The following is a 17,958-nucleotide window of genomic DNA, read 5'->3' as shown; positions in this document are numbered from 1 at the left end:
CACCAGGGAATTCCTGCACAGGACAATGGAGGTTCCCTCTGGCCTTTCCTCACTTCAATCTGACAACTTTAATACTTGGCACATCAAGAATCCTGCCTTCGGTTTTAAGCCTCCATGAGTGATGCCACGACACAAACAGAAGCAGCACCACCAATTCCTTTTAACTTGAGGTCCTATATGCCCTGATGCAGCTCCTGCCAAGAATTAAATTCTGAGTAGGAAAACCTGGAGAGATGTTGTGGCACCATACAGCAGGAAAACTGAATATGTGGCATTCGGCATTCCCCCCAGTTTCATCCTAGAATGCTCAGACAGTTTCTACTAAGGAGGTGGGTCAGGTGCTCTTTCTCCAAATACTGTGTATGGCACCTTGCTAGTGGGAAACAGGAAAATTAAGAAGTTTATGCCTCTCAAAAGTTGTAACTTCTGGAAAATGAAGATAAAAATTATTTTTCTTGGCTAATCTTTCTCATGAGTTGACACTTTGATGATATTTAGTCTAGAGAAATATATTAATTAAAACAGCCTGAATGCACAAGGCCACGATGCTGCTAGCTGAGTGACAAAATCCATGGAAAGGTGGCTAAGGCTAATCAGCCAAATGAAAAATAAAAAAATGTAGGTTACTAATGAGAAGAGTTCCCTGTCAAAATGATATGCTCTTCAGTGGAGTGCTTTCCTGAGGGAAATGATGGAAATGCCATCAAAAGAGAATTTTTAAACTGAAGTTGACAAAAAAAAATGTGCTTCAGGAGAAATCCTGTATATATCATCTGCCAAAGAAATGTGCTGAGTATATTTCTATTTCTTAGATTTCTCTGATTCCACAGAAGTTTATGCCATGTAATAGACAAAACCACTGCTTTAAAGATATAAGCTGACTATGCAAACCCAAAGAAAATTATTTTCATCATTCTTGGATAATCTTTCTGAATCATCCCTAATAGCAAGAAAGAAGCAGGAAATCTGTTCAAGATAGGGACAGGCATTTTCTAGTGGTTTTTGACTTAATAATATAGATTTAATATTCATACTGACTCTTAAATTAATTTGATTTTCTATTCTTTTCCAAATAAGAGTCCTGGCTTTCTTAGTTTAACTTACTTTTTCTAAATCTCAAAAAAATCTTTAATTCCACAAGATACCTTATAACATGATTCCCATACTTTGAAAGCTATTAAAATCAATAATGTGACGAGAAGTTCCCTTTCTCAGACAAATTCAGAGCCAAATAAAAGGCAGATCAAAGACACCACAGCACATGTCCCAGCACAAGGGTGAATTTTCTGCCTCAGACTGTGTTGAAAGACCTCACACACAAGAGCTGAGCCCAAACTATTCAGGAGCGATTATATTGCTTCTCTCCATCTTGTTGATGTTTTCCATATATTTTCTTTTTCATTTGTTGTTTAAAAATCATCTGTGCTCTAATGGAAATAAAATCTCAATGTCATTATATTGTCAACTTCATGGGAAATTTCTGAGACTCTGCTTAATTCTCCACAGTTCGTTGCTATTCTGTGAAGTGGAATGACACTTCAAGATCTTTGGTGGTGAAGGTAGTTTGAGTTTGAAGAAAATTCCCATGGTTTCCCATGGTGGATGCTGAAAAGATAAATGTAACCCTAGACTATTTTTCAGGTCTGTTATAAATCTCTGCTCAATCAGTTCTGCTGCAGTGTGAGGAGAATGTCTGTCACAGAAAAACATCTGCTGCAGAGCAGTTCATAAAAAGGAAAAGCTTTTCATTTTGCAATGCAATATTACAGAAACAAAACAGCAATTTCTTTATATTTAACAGGCACTGTTTTACAAGTATGCTGAATAACAAACAAATCTCCAGAGAGCCAAGTACAGCATTCAGGAATACATATGGGAAGAGGCCAAGATACATATTTTTAGAAAATTGCAATGTAGGTAACCAGCTACAATAGTTTTTACAGACAGGATGATGCCTGACACTAACAGGCTTAATTTTGTTAAGCAAAGGAAAGGCTTATTTGTTCACGTTCCTATCAGCCTGTTCTGTGAGTTTTAGAAGCTATAGATTTTACATCTTCTTCTGGGAGGTAGCAATGTGTGAGACCCAAATCCAGAATCATACTTTATGAACAAAGCATCAAAGGCGAGTAACCTAATTTGGGCTGCTGGTTAAAAATAAAAAAATTACTTAAACTTGCATTGATGTAGATTGCAATTTTGTTGTTGTTGTTGTTAGAGTTAGACCTGAACATTGCTCATGTAAAGTAAAAGCGACGTATGGAAATAACTTTTAAAACCAGCTATTTCTTTATCGATGAGCGGCAGCTCGGGAGGCGCAGCCCCACTAGATGTCACTGCAGGCCGCGGTGACAGAGCGGCCCCGGGCTGCAGCCGCTGCGGACTCGGGGACAGCAGGGAAACAGCGAGCTCAGCCAGCCCCGCATCCCCGCCCCGCATCCCCGCCCCGCATCCCCGCTCCGCATCCCCGCTCCGCATCCCTGCCCCACATCCCCGCCCCGCATCCCCGCCCCGCATCCCTGCCCCGCATCTCTGCCCCGCATCCCCGCACCACATCCCCGCTCCGCATCCCCGCTCTGCATCCCCGTCCCGCATCCCCGCTCCGCATCCCCGCCCCGCATCCCCGCCCCGCATCCCCGCTCCGTATCCCCGCATCCCCGCCCCGCATCTCCACCCCGCATCCCCGCATCCCCGCCCCGCATCTCCACCCCGCATCCCCGCATCCCCGCCCCGCATCTCCACCCCGCATCCCCGCATCCCCGCATCCCCGCTCCGCATCCCTGTCCCGCATCCCCGCTCCGCATCCCCTCCCCGCATCCCCGCATCCCCGCATCCCCACATCCCCGCATCCCCGCTCCGCATCCCTGCCCTGCGCTGGCACCAACCGCACCGCCTGCAGCTGGTCCTGGCTCAGAGCACCAGGCCAAGCACAATCATATCCACTATAGTATAGGCAACTAGATACCTTTTATTCAGGAAATAATTGTTTGCAAATGCTAAGCAGTAGGAAAGTTTGCACCATTTTTTATCTGGGATATTGGGAGGTGTGTGGGCAATCAGTGGTAGAAGACATATGAGTTTTTTTCTCTATGAAAAAAAATCTCATTTTTTAGGATTAGTTTACAAGTTAATAAACAACTGAATAAATGGAGGACGATATATATTGAAAAATAATTATTTTGGTGTAAATGCTTCCAAACTGGACAATTAGATGGCACAGTTTTATCTCAGTGGTTTGCAAATATAATCAAAACAGTTTTGTGGGTATGTTGTTCATGAATATATACATTGATTATTTAACCTTCTCTGATGTTGTCTCAAAAGTTACTTAAATTATTATTTGACTAGCCTTTTGTACTTTTATTACAAATACAACATTTATTGGATGGTGTTTTCATAAAAGCAATCAAATTTAGAACTTTTTGTGTTGAGAGTTATTTCTGTTTTATTCTTTCACCAAGCTATGGTACATTTGTGGAATGTATCTAAGTGCAGCAAAAGGCTGCACTAGGGGTAAGCAAACACAACACTCCATATGTGTACAGAGAGGAACTAAAGAGAAGACAGCAATGATTCGTGGCATAGAGAGAAAAGTTGAAGATTTTTTTTTCTTTCTGAACACATTGGGAACACTTAAACTTACGTGTTCATCTGTGCTAAAGCATGTCTGGACTAAGTGTAAGCAGCATATGTAACCAGTAACTGTAAGGGACATGTGTACCCATGAGGGCAGAGCGGGGTATGAAGATGTACCTGCAGCATGACAGCAAAATGAGTGTACATAAAGGAAGGATACACTGGAGTAAGGGAAAGACAAAGCTGGTTACAATTGTAGGGATTGTAGGGATACCTGAAAAAAGTAACTCAGACAAGTGTATCTTGGAAGATTAATAGAATCCCAGAAGCATTTAGGTTTGGAAAGACTCTTAAGGTCATTGAGTCCAACCATTAATGTGTTCTAACCATTACAGTGTACTAAGGTACACTAAGCCAACCCCTGAGCACCACATCTACTCATCTTTTAAATACTTCCATGTATAGTGACTCCACCCTTTCCTTGGACAGCCTATTCCAATCCTTCACAACCCTTTAGGTGAAGATATACTTCCTGATAGACAATTAGAACTTCCTCTGGTGCAACTTTAGACCATTTCCTCTTGTCCTATGGCTTGTTAGTTGGGATACCAAGACTCACTCCAGTACCTCCTCCTTTCAGGTAGCTGTAGAGAACAGTAAGGTCCCCCTGAGCCTTCTTTTCTCTAGGCTAGACAACCCCAATTTCTTCAAGTGCTGCTCATAAGACTGTGTCCCTCACCTTTTCATAGCTGGAATATCATGTATGTTTTGAGTTCTTTGAATAAAAGCAGTATAGAAGATCTAGTACAGTGGACAGATTTCTGTGTCAGAACTTTACGGAAATTGCAGCAAATGGTTTGCCATGCAAAATAATACAAAAAATTGGTTTAAATTACTACTGTGTCAGCATGGTCATGTGTTTGGGGTTACATCTTAGTAATATTAAGTCTACAATTCTTTAATCTGACTTTTTCTAGGTATTTATTTTAATGGAAATGCAAAAGGTATAATCAAATGTAAATATTATCAAGTTGGGCTTATTTTGGAGACGAGTAGCAGGTATTTGGTGATATGCCATACCACATGTCATTTATTGGTAATTGCCATCACTTTGTCCCCTCATCCATTATTTAATTTTTTTACTGAAGTCTGTTTAGAGACAATGTCAGCCTAAATTAAAATGATCATCTATAAGAATCCAGGACTATGTGTCCTCTGTAAATCTAAGCAAATGCTAATTAGGGTGTTGCAAAGAAATATTAATTACCAAATATTCTACACATAACAACTGTACATGATACCCATTACAATTAATAGGCACTGCACATGCATACTGAAGAGAAATAAAATAACAAGTATTTAAATAATTTAGCTTGGCTCCTTACAGGAATCCTCTAAGTGTAGAGAAGAATTTTAAATAGGGAGAACACAGAATCATAGAATCCTCAACTTTGGAAGAGACCTTTAAGATAATCAAGTCCAAAATTTGACCCAGCACTACCACTGTAAGCCTTAAACCATGAAATCATCACCCAGCACCAGATCCAGATTTCTCCTAAATACCTCTATAAGTGGTGACTTCCTACCTCCCTAGGCAACCTATTCCATGTGTGATCAGCCTAACAAAATTTTTTTTCAATATGTTATCTGAATCTTCTCTGTCCTCTTAAGGTCATTTCCTCTGGTCTTCTCGTTGCAGGCATGTCAGGAGAGACCAGCCCCACGTCACTACAGCCTCCTTTCCATTGTAAAAAGTGAAGAGGTTCCCCCTGAGCCTCCTCAAGACTGAAAAAGCCATTACTCATAAGACATAATCTCTAGTCACTTCATGAGTCTTTTGCCTTGTAATTTCAGTTGGTTTTAGTAAGGTTTTCTGTCAGTTGGGACAGTGCATCTTGGATAAATGTGCAGCTATGCTAAAGTTAATGTGTTGAAAAAAATTTGCAAAGTGAGCCCTGGAGGAGACATGAAAATGTTTCCAGTGCCTCTAAAACATGCATGTTGTTTACATTTAGCAGCAGCAAGATACACTACAAGATGCAAAGATTTCAGTGGCATGGGACCTCCCACAATGGGAGCTGTTCTCCAGCTCAAGGATTGCTAACAAGCATTCGAAAGGCAAGACGACACTGTGGCTATATGGAAAAGCCAAACTGCTACTTGGCATCCAAGCTTTCATTTTTAACAAGTCTAGAAAAAACAGTTGTGAAGGAAACTGAGAAAGCATGCCTCAGTACAAATCACAGAACAATGCCTTTCTGAGTTAGCACAGAGGTGAAGCAATAGCTGTGATATGTGAAGAGCCCATATTTATTTAGTAAAGAAAACAAGCCCTGGAATTATGGTAAATGACACTGACTCTCAGAGATGAGCTGTTATTGTTCAGAATCCTGCAGCTGTTCCAGCTAACAGTTTCCAATTAGAATGAAATTACTCATAATCAAAACATGGGCCAAAGTAAACTGAAATCCCTAACTTTCAATATAACATGAAAAGAAAGTAAAGGAAACATAAATAAATTTTAAAACCCTATCGTAAAAAAAACATAGAAAGAAATTCACTTCAGCTCACAAAACAAGGCAATCTATCTTTCTTGCAAAGAGGACTGAGTTCAGTTATGGCATTCTCCCATAGACTAAGGATAACCAGTTCTGCCTCTACATGCTTGGCCATACATGGCCAATGTGAGAGGCATTTGGCTATTAGGATTAATTTGCTATTTTAAGCTGTTCCTCTATACCTCAGACTCAAAGGCATAGACAGATGGAGTTAACCTGTGGGCTACATGCAGTGAACTGTTCCCCTCCCCTGTTACAAGAAGGAGAACGAACTCCACAATCAGATATAACCAGAGTGTACTTATGGCAATTCACGTAACTCCTTTCCTTTCCTTTTTATTACTATTACTATTACTATTACTATTACTATTACTATTACTATTACTATTACTATTACTTTATGAATAAAAAATTCCAGGTTAATGAAAATTTGCATGCTGCAGATGGAAGCAGAGTCTTCTTGAATCTATGGTTGCAGAAGGCTACTGGAATAATATGTTTGCTTGAGACTGCTGAAGAGATTGCTCTTTTTAATCAACGTTGCTGGAATGCTGACATTCCAAATAAAACCACAAAAAATATGTACCAGAACATGTGAAGAATGCTTTGCTTGTTCTCTGGTTTTTACACTTGTCAGTAGCAGGACTCAATATCCTGAGTTGCTTTGCATTATTTCATCACAGAAGCAGAAAGCAAAAGTTGAAGTGGATCAGCAGAGTCAGAGTTGAGAGGTCTTGATAAGTGCATAGGTTCTCAGGGAGAACTTTAGGAGGCTGGACAGAGAATTTGTACTGAGGTGGTGTTTTGCTTAAATCCCTAGTTATTTCATACTTCCTAACAGCTGAGAAGATAGGCTTACTTTTTTTCAGTTTATGTGTCATTTCACTTTAAAATTACACCTTGCAATATTAGAAGAAGTAATATTTAATACAATATCTGCTTTCTAGCATTGTTAGAGAAGCTAGAATTAGAGATAGCTCTGGAGTCTATTGAATTACACCCAGCTTGACAAGGAGAGCGTTTCCAAGGTTATGTCCAGTTAAAAAAAAGTGTGAGCCATGTTCCCTGGGAGACTTGTCCAATATGTAATTACCATAACTGAGGCCTTAAATCAAGAGAAAGTGACTACATTACTATTCTGTATGGGTATGCCAGATTTTTTCCCTACTTTAGGCAGGTTCTAATTAACAATGTTAGAATTTGTAAGTAATACTAACTGCTGTGGGTTAAATTGTATTTCTTCCCTCAGATATCAAAATAACCTAATAACAAGGGAGAATTTTAAATGTAATTCAAGATTTTAGGAGCGTATTTATGCCTTCCTAGTAGAAAAGATGGAAGTCATGTTTAAAAACTGGTAAAATGCTACAGAGCTCACCAAGGGAAGAAGCATTTAATCAAAGAGAAGAACAGCTTTCTGTAACACTTCCTATGTTCTCTGAGAGATTCCCTCAAGCAACCACTCAATCCAGAGACTTGACAGGTGATATTATTTGTGGAAATGACTACACAATGGCTGTGTGCTTTACTTTTTGCCATGCAAGTACAACAACTTTGTCTAACAAGAGACTAAACATGGGAAGTCCAAAACTACTGAGTAGAGAGGAGAAATAGCCGAAAGTGAAAAAGACATTTTTGCAAAGGACATAGGCTGCCTCCTTTACTGTTTTGTTTTGCCTTCTGTCTGCCTGAGAAAAAGGGGGAGGTGGGAGTCTGTGAAATTTTTTGAGCTTGTGTCAATAGGTATGAACAGTAAAATTCTTGAAAAATAGAACCTATACATGCTTTATTGATATAAGCAGTAACACATCATCTGTTCTCCTGGCTTTACTATAGCAAGATGTTGTTTGCATTGGGGTTGCCATTCTAGAAAACCCTCTAACTAAAAGACTTTCTAAGAAAGCAACTGTAATGATAAGGAACCAAGCAAAACATTATCAAATTTTTCAGTGAGTAAATGAAGTAGATTTGTTTTTCCTGAGAAAAACAAAAAAGAATCTCATCTAGTAAGACATTTTACTTATTTTCTCCATCATAATTTCTCCCATGGTTTGGTTGATGTATGCAATGTCAAGTTTCAACTGAGCTTAAAGAGTCTTTACGCATGAAATTATACAAAGTTATATAAAAAACCTGCTTTAATTCTTATTTTCTCTGGAAGCAGCATAAGCTCAAAATAAGTTTCTTTCCTCAGTGACAGGATAATGAGTTCATGCTACAGTAATATCCACCTTTTCTCAAGTTTTGATGACCTGAGTTGTGTTGACATCCAGGAGAGAGGCGTTTTAAAATGTGAAAAGATATTTTTAACCTACATTTAAAATAATTATAGTATCCTGCTGAAGAAAATGTCCAGCATTCAACTGAAAAGTGTGGCCAGCTGGGTCACAGAGGCACAAAGGGTTACAGTGAATGGGGTGGCATCAGACTGGGGACCCATCACTAAAGGGGTTCTGCAGGGCTCTGTCCTCAGCCCTGTGCTCTTCAACATTCTCATAAGTGACTTGGACACAGGACTGGAAAGGATAAGTGAGCAAGTCTGCCACTAATACAAAACTGGGAGGAACTGTTGACTCCCTGGGAGTCAGGGAGGCCCTGCAGAGAGACCCTGACAAGGGCAAGAGAGCTGGGCAATCACCAACCTCAGCAAGGGAAAGTGCAAGTTCAGCAAGGGAAAGTGCTGGATTCTGCACCTGGGACAGGGTAATCCTGGATGTATGAACAGAATGGGGAAAGAGATGCTGGAGAGCAGTGCCATGGAAAGGGACCAGGGGCTCCTCCTGGTTGACAGAAAGCTGAATCTGAGCCAGCAGTGCCCTGGCAGCCAGGAGGGCCAGCCCTGTCCTGGGGGGCATCAGGTACAGCATCACCAGCTGGGCAAGGGAGGGGATTGTCCTGCTCTGCTCTGCACTGGGGCAGCCTCACCTCGAGTGCTTGGGGCAGTTTTGGGTGCTGCAACACAAGAAAGATATAAAGATATTGGAGAGTGTCCAAAGGAGGGCAACAAAGATTGTGAAGGGCCTTGAGGGGAAGCTGTATGAGGAGTAGCTGAGGTCACTTGGTCTGTTCAGCCTGAAGAAGAGGAGACTGAAGGGAGACTGTGGTCTTTAACTTCCTCATGAGGGGAAGAGGAGGGACAGACACTGAACCCTGTGTGGTGAGCACAGGGAATGGTCTCAAGCTGTGTCAGGGGAGGTTTAGGTTGGATATTAGGAAAGGTTCTTCACCCAGGTATTTGGGCACCGAAACAGGATCCCCAAGGAAGTTGGGGAGAGTTCAAGAAGCATTTGGACAATACTCTCAAGCACATGGTGAGACTCTTAGGCTGGGAGTTGGCCTTTATGATCCTTGTGGGTCCCTTTCAACTCATCATATTCAGTGATTCTGTAATTAAAAACTTTTATTGCTCTATTTGTTTTACCATGTAATTATTTAAGTTATTCTGAATCCATTTTCTTATAAATCCTTGGTTAGTGTAAGAATGTTTAGAGAAACTTAATTAAAATGCCAGGACATGTACTGGGGGAGTAGTGATTGCTTCCTGTCTAATACCAGTTGCCTTTTGCTAACTTTTAGAGAAATCAGAAAATATCTATGTCAAGCATTGGCAGTCAGCAGATAATGAATGTCTATCATATTCTGATACTTTTCCTTCCTTGGCAAACCAACATTTATGCTCACATAATACTCATATAATGCTTAAATAACACAGTCTTATGCTGTCTCCTGAATGGGCCTGTGTCATTTAAATGAAAGACATGAAGTAGTTCAAAACATGACGTCAGAAATAAGTCTTAAAAACAGAGGCATTGACGTTCTCTCTCTCCAAATATGCACAATATAATGAAGCATAATTTCATGAACTGTATATGGTAGTGACATGGAATCAGACTTCCAGCAAAGACTAAAAAAGGAAGTAAAGATGGCAATTCAGATCAACCTATGAAAAAGGAATGAATAAATCAAGAATCTACCTGTCAGGAGGACTTTTTTCAGAAGGTAAGTGGGCACTGAGGATGAGACGATGGGAGGCCAGAGGCAGAGGTACAAGAGGCACTTGAATCAGAGCTATTCCAGACCTTGTAAGTGCATGTTGAGCAACTGCTTTACTATAAGCTTTACTTATACTGCTAATGGATGGTCCATTACCAGTTAGACTTACAGCCAGTTGCAGATAAACTGCTCTTAACTTCTGAAGAGATTCAGTGTAATCAGTTTCCCAGTCAGCCTTCTCTAGGTGGCCTATTTATTCCTTACTTGGTGACACAAATTTTCTTGAGCATATCAGAATATTTCACATGGACTGTGGTCTTGGCAGGTAACTAAATAGAAAGAGTTTACTGAAATTTTCTCACAGTCTATGCAATGCAATCTTTCTCTGAACAAACTGAAGTGATGGTGGCATGTGAGTGATATATCCTTGTCCATATAAGGCTTAAACTAAGACATGAGAAATGGTGGTAATGTAGTGTAGTTGCTGCATAAATTGGTGCAATCTTTCACAAGAACAGCTGGAGCATCCAAAGAATCCCTACTCCAGCCAGTGAGACGATGGGACAGTTCAGTTCAGTGGGTACTCACTAAGTTCACTAGGTACTTTCAGCATCATAGTCGACTTTTTAAAAAGGGTACAAAACTCTCTGAGCACATGAAGGACAAGAAGACAATAGAAAAAAAGACATTTCCTCAAACAAAAAAGTTCCTTTGTAATTTTTTGCCTGCAATAATGCTTGACAAGTGCTGTGAGAGAATAGATTTGGCTAGTTGAAGAAATCAAACCATTTGATGCAGTATTTCACAAAAATGATAAAGTTTCTATTATGGTGGGACCCAACCTGGAGTTCTGCTTGGAAAATGCTACACATTTCTTGTCTAAATACATTCTCAATATTTTTTATTCTTCCATTTACTCGTCAAAGGAAAATGTTTAAGTAGAAGAAGGGACGGGAAGGAAAGGGAAGAAATGGGAAGGGAAGCACATTCATGAGATTGAATAGAAGATTTGTCTTCTTGGTAAGGACTCACCTGTCCTGTTCCCCTGCTGAGAGTCCTGACAGGGACAATTCACGATTTTTGCAGAGGCAATATATTCTTTCAAAAAATTTTAATGGAATGAAATTGTTCTTGCTTACGTATCTTTTACATTACTCTGTGCACAATATCTATATTTTTTGATGGGTATTTAAAAAGTTGATTGTACTTTGTATGAATGTCCTAAAGTTTTTTAATATTCATGTTGTTCTGCCTAAGTTATTTGGCTCCTACCATTTAGATGTTGGTGCATTTTAATGTTTCTGCTCCTGTTCAGCTTGCAAACATTTTGAGGAAAGCAGTCCTGATGAGAGAAGCTGTACACTAGTAAATGTCAAGTATTTATAAAAAAGCAGCTCTTCAACTTTAATTATATTTCAAAATTAGATGCTAGTGTGTAAGATCTCTGAAAAAAGCAAAAGTTTTTTCACTGGTATACTTTGAGATGCTGGTTTTGTGCCACAGAAGTAGTTTTGAGCTAGCTCTCATACTCTCATATTTCTAAACTGACCTACCTGTATTTCATGTGAACGGAAATAAATACCTGATCTTCTCAACTAACCAATATTTCCCCAATTCCCCAGCAATACTGCTACCAATAGGAAGTGGCTTTGTTATTCTACAAAGTTTCTTTTTTTATTTTTTAGAAGATCAAGAATAGATATTTTGTGTATATGCTTATAATATTAAATATGTTCTAGTGTGCTATCCACACAGTGCACAAATTTTCTGTGGGAATGCAATGTAGATGCAAGTGCCATTTCTTAACCCGCTCAGACCTCACAATGCATCAGAACATTAAGTTAAGGAGAAGATTGCCTTTTGTACTAACCACACTTATTGATTCCACATGAAAAATAAAAATTGTATTGTAAGTCTAGATTTTAAAGATGATGATTAAACTTTTAAAAAATAAAATGTCTGTGCAGCACTTCCTGTTACTCTCAAAATGACTTATAGTCCTATTCTCTCCTGGAAGAATTGTTTCACAGATGAATGTCATCAAAAGGCTATGCTGTATACCATATTAAACTAAATGCCTCCCTTTCTAGCTTTTTTCCCATCAATTTCAAAATGAAATGACAGGTAGAGTTTTGATGTGGAAAATAGTCCCAATTTATGTCATTCCTTATCCCATTAGTTTTTTCAAGTACAAATATCTTACCAAGATGAAAAATTAATGAGTCCTACCTAGAGTATTTAGGCAGAAGTAAGATATCAGTAGTGACTATTACGCCCCTGTAAAATCTCAGCTCCCAAAGTAGGTACACAACACACAAGCCATATTTCTCAATACAAAAGTAAAAGCTGTTCATAGTCATGGTCATTAGTAACTGCAATTACTAATGGTGGCTGCTGTACACAAAAGAGTTCTAGAGTTCTTCTCTAAAATCTCTCCTAAGCATGAAGGAAATATTTTTAGTTCTAGAATTCTAGAGACTATTTCTTTACTACAAAATGTTTAGAATTATCACAGGTTTCTTCAAATAAATTATTTGAAAATAACTTATACCTGGTGCAACTTTCATTTAGTAATCTGAGAGATTTATTACTACATAAATAGAAAAGTTGCTCTTTAACAAAATCATTTACTTATACATGTAAAATGCCATATTCACAGTAGATTGTTATATTAATTGGAAAGCTATCTGGTAATCTAGTCCACTTCAATGGTTTCTTTACAAATCCACTAAATGCAAAGGAAATTTTCCAAGGTTTTCCAAGGAGGTTTTGTACAAGACCATCCTAACCATTTTTCTAAAATAATTTCCTTTTACCCTTGGGGAGGTCCTGGAAGAAACTCAATTTAGGTACTAAAACTAGAAGAGAGAATGCCACTGAATGATGTACACAGAGAGAAGAAACAATGGGCTGTTTTTTTGTAGAACACTTATTTCATATTAGGTTTCATATTAGATAAGTTCTTCAGAAAACCTAAAATAATGTCTTAGCTCCATACCTTTAGTGTCCCTGAAGATCTCTGAAATAACTAGTGGATTCAAAGACACCAGTAGTATTGCATACCTGAAATGCAGTAGAGGGGAAAAAAAGACCATGTAAATTTGATCCAAATTACTGAATTTAGCTTCATTGTGAGAAAATCAAGATGACAAGGTACTGTCAATTCATTAAAAAAGGTCATTGTTTTGACAGGCTTAATTCAACCTACAGTAATCTGATCAGCCTTCAGAGTGTAGAAAATCTGAAGCTGACTTGGCTTTATCTGTTTTGGCACTTAAACTGTTTTTTAATTAATGATGTGAACTTTGGACATATAAGGCAGTTTTCATCATATGCTAGCAAGCAATCTCATGATGTCTCCTTGTCAATACTAGTTCCATATTTTGCTTCCACAACTTTTCCAGGTATTTTAAAATGACACCCTAGGTTATTAATCCTCTGAATGAATGTTTTTGTCCCACTAGAACTTGTAACAAATGAAAAAAAAAGAATGATCAGGAGTTTTTGTCATTGTTGACAAATTTGTAATGCTTAAAAATATAGAGGCTTCTAGCAGTAGGATAAATTTATTAATTTTCAAAATCAGTACCATTCGAAGGAAATGAAAAGTCACACAATATGAATTGCCTCAAAATCCTCTTGTATTAAGTTTATAATGAGCCTACATTGTGGTTCACATTTTTTCCCATTTACATATTGCATCTTAACTGCAAAATCCCTACCTGTCCTTTAACTCTGCACAGATTAAAACAGTGAGAATGTAATTGCCTTATAACAGGGTTCTTATTGCTGTAACACACTGATGTGTTCAGACGATTGCATCTGTGTAGACAGTCTATCCTGTCTTTCATAACTGTTGTGTAAGCAGAAACATGAAGAACCTCAGAGAGTTCATCTTCAGAACTGAAAATGTAAAAACATCCTTTTTTAATAGAAAAATTAAGGTTTTTCTTTAGTGTCTGATAGAGAATAACGAGCAGCATAGGAAATGAAGGTCTATTGAAGCAAGGTTTGTCCAGGTTATGGCCAATAAATCTCTTTTACAGTGTTCAATCTTATGACAGCTGCACTCCATGCAAGAGCCATTCAGTGTTTTCAGTTGTGCCCTGACAGTGACAAGGGTTTGGTACTAGATCTGGAACTCAGAATATTTCTAAAAAATTTGTTTGGAATATCCACCTCCTCGAAGTATTTAAGCCAAATGTAAAAGTTATTCCTCTGACATCACTTTTCTGTGTCTGAAAAACATGAGTAGCTGCAATCCTCCTGAATGCCATTGCATGGACAGTCACCAAGTTGTTGATCCTTGTCCTAAAATGAGTGAACCTCAGCAATGCTCAAGATCTTGAATTTGTGGCTGTCCCATCAGGTATGGCCACAGTTGTAAAACTGTATCTCATGCAGGACACTGTAAACTCCAAAACTCTCCAGAAGCTTAATGTGCATGCCAGGACTGCAGATGATATTATTTTATGGTTGATGAAGAAGCTAGCATAACAAAGATAAAAAAAATCAATAATACAAAGCTTTAGAAAGACAGGCAAAAAAATATTTTAGTTGTTGTGCAAGTAGAGAGGAGTAGACCTCAAGCCCAGTAGACCAGGTCACCCAAGCCACATAGAGATTCTAGAACTCTGCTCTTTTATTCTTCCTATTCTGTCTAGTTAAAGTTTTCATTTGTCGGTAAATGCTTTCCTCTGTAAAGTTTTTCTTCTGGTACTTTCTATAAACAGAGCAAGCCTGTGGTTTCTAACACCAGTGGGGCAATATTACTGTTTCTAAAAAAATAGTTCAATCAAACATTCCTGACACCTTTACTAATTAAGTCCTTATCCTGCTTTTCGATCATGAAGTCCCAGAAAATTTATTGTTCTACTATATTATGTAAATGCCATTTATTAGGCTGGCTGATTGTATTTATGATGTTATCTTTTAAAATGGGTTCAAACCCATGGGTTTTAGGTCTTTCAGAAATGCCAAGACAAACAACAAAGTGCTGCCTGTATTCCCTTGACCTGAATCACATTAGCATCACTGATTATTTTACTGAAGAGACTAGAAAGATGAGGCAAGGCAGTCCTCTGAACAAAAATAATACAGCCTACCCCCTTGAATTCCAACATCCTCTGTTCAGATTTATTGTTTGGTTACACAATGGACTTAGTTTAGAAAAAATCAGTTTGTTATTTTCAAATAATAAAAAGTTTCTTAAGATATACATTCTGTTCAATTTTTCAGATGACTAGGATAAAAACCCAGGTTCCACCACAACAAGTTTTTTCCAGCCAGATAGAACCACTGCTTTCAAGAACTGGCTGAAGTGGTTCCATCTGCATTGAGAGCTGCACCTGAAGCCAGTGTTGGAGGTTTTATCCTGCCAACATTTATATGCTGATTACTTCTTTAAAACTTGAGAGTCATTTCCCCAGCAGCACCTGGAATAATTGCAGAGTGACTGGCAAATGAGTCATGAAGGCACTGTTAAGTGTGCCAGTCACTGTTCAGCTACTAATTCTCCAGAATCAACATGAAACATCAGCACATGACCTTTTGCTTCACTGCAACCCTGATTTTGTATCCTTCTTACTTGATTTGTTTGTTGATGCTTGTAACAATGACAACAAAAGAAAGACCTATCCAAACATGATTATTTTTCCTGAAAAGGAACTATGTTCATTAAAATGAAGAATGAGAGAAAATGCTGCTAAATCCAAAAAGGTTTTATCAAAATAAGTGACTACTTATTGGCTGAAAATACCTTTTACATTGACTTGCACCAATTATGCTTTAGTTCTTCGGCTGAACAGTCACTTAGTTAAAGGTGTAACTTTTAAACAGGGAATGATAACTTATTGTATAAAATGTGGATTTTAAACTCTCAAAGAACAGCATTTACACAACACACTCACCAGATGATTTTCTGATTAAATTTTTAAAAATATGTCAGTGTTAGTATTGCATTGTATCTGGCTTTTTTCATCTGAGAATGCTAAATTTCAAAGCTATCTTTACATCCCTTCATGCAAAAATCTCTCTTTTGAAAGAAAAATCGGGCTGCTTAGTCAGTTTAAGAGGCTAGCAGAGTTTACTTTTATATTGGATTTGTGTGGCAAGGTTTTGGAAGCAGGGGGCTCCAGGGTGGCTTCTCTGAGAAGCTCCCAGAAACTTCCCTTGTGTTTGATAGAGCCTGTGCCGAGGGCCAGCAGCGGCCAAGGGTGAGCCCATCAGCAGCAGCTGCTGTGCCTCTGGGAGAACCAAACCAAGGGGGAACCTGACCCACAGCAGCAGCCAAAGAGCAGCAGCCCTGCAACACCCAGGTCAGAGGAGAAGGAGGGGAGTAGGGGCTGCAGACCCCGGTGCAGAGCCCTCCCTGCGGCCCGTGGAAGGCCATGGTGGAGCAGGTGGGTGCCTGAAGGAGGCTGTGACCTGCGGGAAGCCTGTGCTGGGGCTGGCTCCCTGCAGGACCTGAGGCCCCATGCAGAGAGGAGCCCACTCTGGAGCAGGTTTGCTGGTGGCATGTGTGACTCCATGGGGAAACCAAGGCTGGAGCAGCCTGTTCCTGAAGGACTGCTGCCCTGGGATGAAGCCAGGGGAAGAGTGTAAGGAGTCCTCCTGAGGAGGAAGTAGCAGCAGAGAACATTTGAAGAACTGCCCCAAACTCTCATTCCTCATTCCCCTATTCCAGAGGGTGGGAAGAGGGTAGAGAAAACCAGAGGTGAAGTTGAGCCCAAGAAGAAGGTTGTCTCAACCCACAAGTCTTTAATAATATTTTCTGCTCCCTCTCCAGATGAGGAACAGAGTGACAGAGTGGATTTAGTGGGCACCTGGCAGCCAGCCAGGGTCAACTCACCATGTTAGGTGTAATAATGTCTAACAAGTTCAGGACAATCACTTGATACAAAGAAGTCCTAACCAGGGGTGCACTGGAATAATTCAAAAACATGTTTATCATCAGAGAAATGTGTGTCAGTAAAAAAAGCTTCAAATTTAAAAAGATAATTTTAATATGCACAAATATATAATATGCAATATTAAAATTACATATTTATATATATATAATTTCTACAGGAGAATTAAGTATGAGATTTTCAATAAGGATTCCCATATCCTGATAGACGCCCTAAATTCTAGTCTTCTCATTTCTTTGCGTTATACCTTTTCTGCTCAGATCACATTTTTCATACTGTTTCTGAAAGGGTTTTGCTTCTCTCTAATGCAGGATGATATATTTTTACAAGCATCTGAAAGACACTGATTTTCTGTCAGGTCCTCACTTAAAACAATATTACAGAAACTGCCAAGAAAATCCCGTGTGATGACCAGAAAAAGAAGTGATGACAATTATTCATCCCCAGTCTAGTTTTATTTTAATGAAAATAAGGGCAAAGAGTTTGGGGATCAGGATAATATAACCAATATTGGATTAGGATACAATCGAATGCTATCCAAGAGAATGGTTCCCACCTATTCTCTTATTTGTAATGGGACTTGATGGCTTCAGAGTATGTATAGCATACAATTCTATTGCAAGTGCAGGGTAATTAAATTAGGAAAATGCAAACTTTGTAGGATGCTGGGGGTTTTTTTCACCTTGTTAATCCTCATTTAAAATGGTGCTTCAGAGTAGTGCAGTTACCACAATGATAATTAAGTGATCTTTCTTTGGTTTACTTGACTGACAAAACATACAGAAGATAAATATTCTACAACATATTCTGAATTCTGGGAACCTCAGTAGTCTGCCAGCTATTTCCACCACTATATTTCAAAATACCTTCTTGCTCCTTCTTTTTTGAAATGCAAATACTTCAGGCTGCACCTGAAGTATTCC

General features: G+C 39.0%; 1 protein-coding gene across 1 annotated transcript; it reads left to right on the top strand.

Annotated features, from left to right (window-relative positions):
- Positions 1-2,296: 2,296 nt before the first annotated feature.
- Positions 2,297-2,953, top strand: LOC132074861 (uncharacterized). Its single transcript, XM_059474899.1, has one exon. It carries the CDS (start codon positions 2,297-2,299, stop codon positions 2,951-2,953), a length of 657 nt encoding a protein of 218 aa, XP_059330882.1.
- Positions 2,954-17,958: the final 15,005 nt, after the last annotated feature.

This window comes from Ammospiza nelsoni, chromosome 6, assembly GCF_027579445.1.
Source record: "Ammospiza nelsoni isolate bAmmNel1 chromosome 6, bAmmNel1.pri, whole genome shotgun sequence".
Taxonomy (NCBI): Eukaryota; Metazoa; Chordata; class Aves; order Passeriformes; family Passerellidae; genus Ammospiza; species Ammospiza nelsoni.
The sequence above is the reverse complement of the archived record's forward strand: the minus strand, read 5'-3'. Positions and strand labels throughout refer to the sequence as shown.

What these genes read in the sequence shown, in the direction of transcription:
- LOC132074861 (XM_059474899.1), top strand. Translation starts at nt 2,297, where the DNA reads ATGAGCGGCAGCTCGGGAGGCGCAGCCCCACTAGATGTCACTGCAGGC.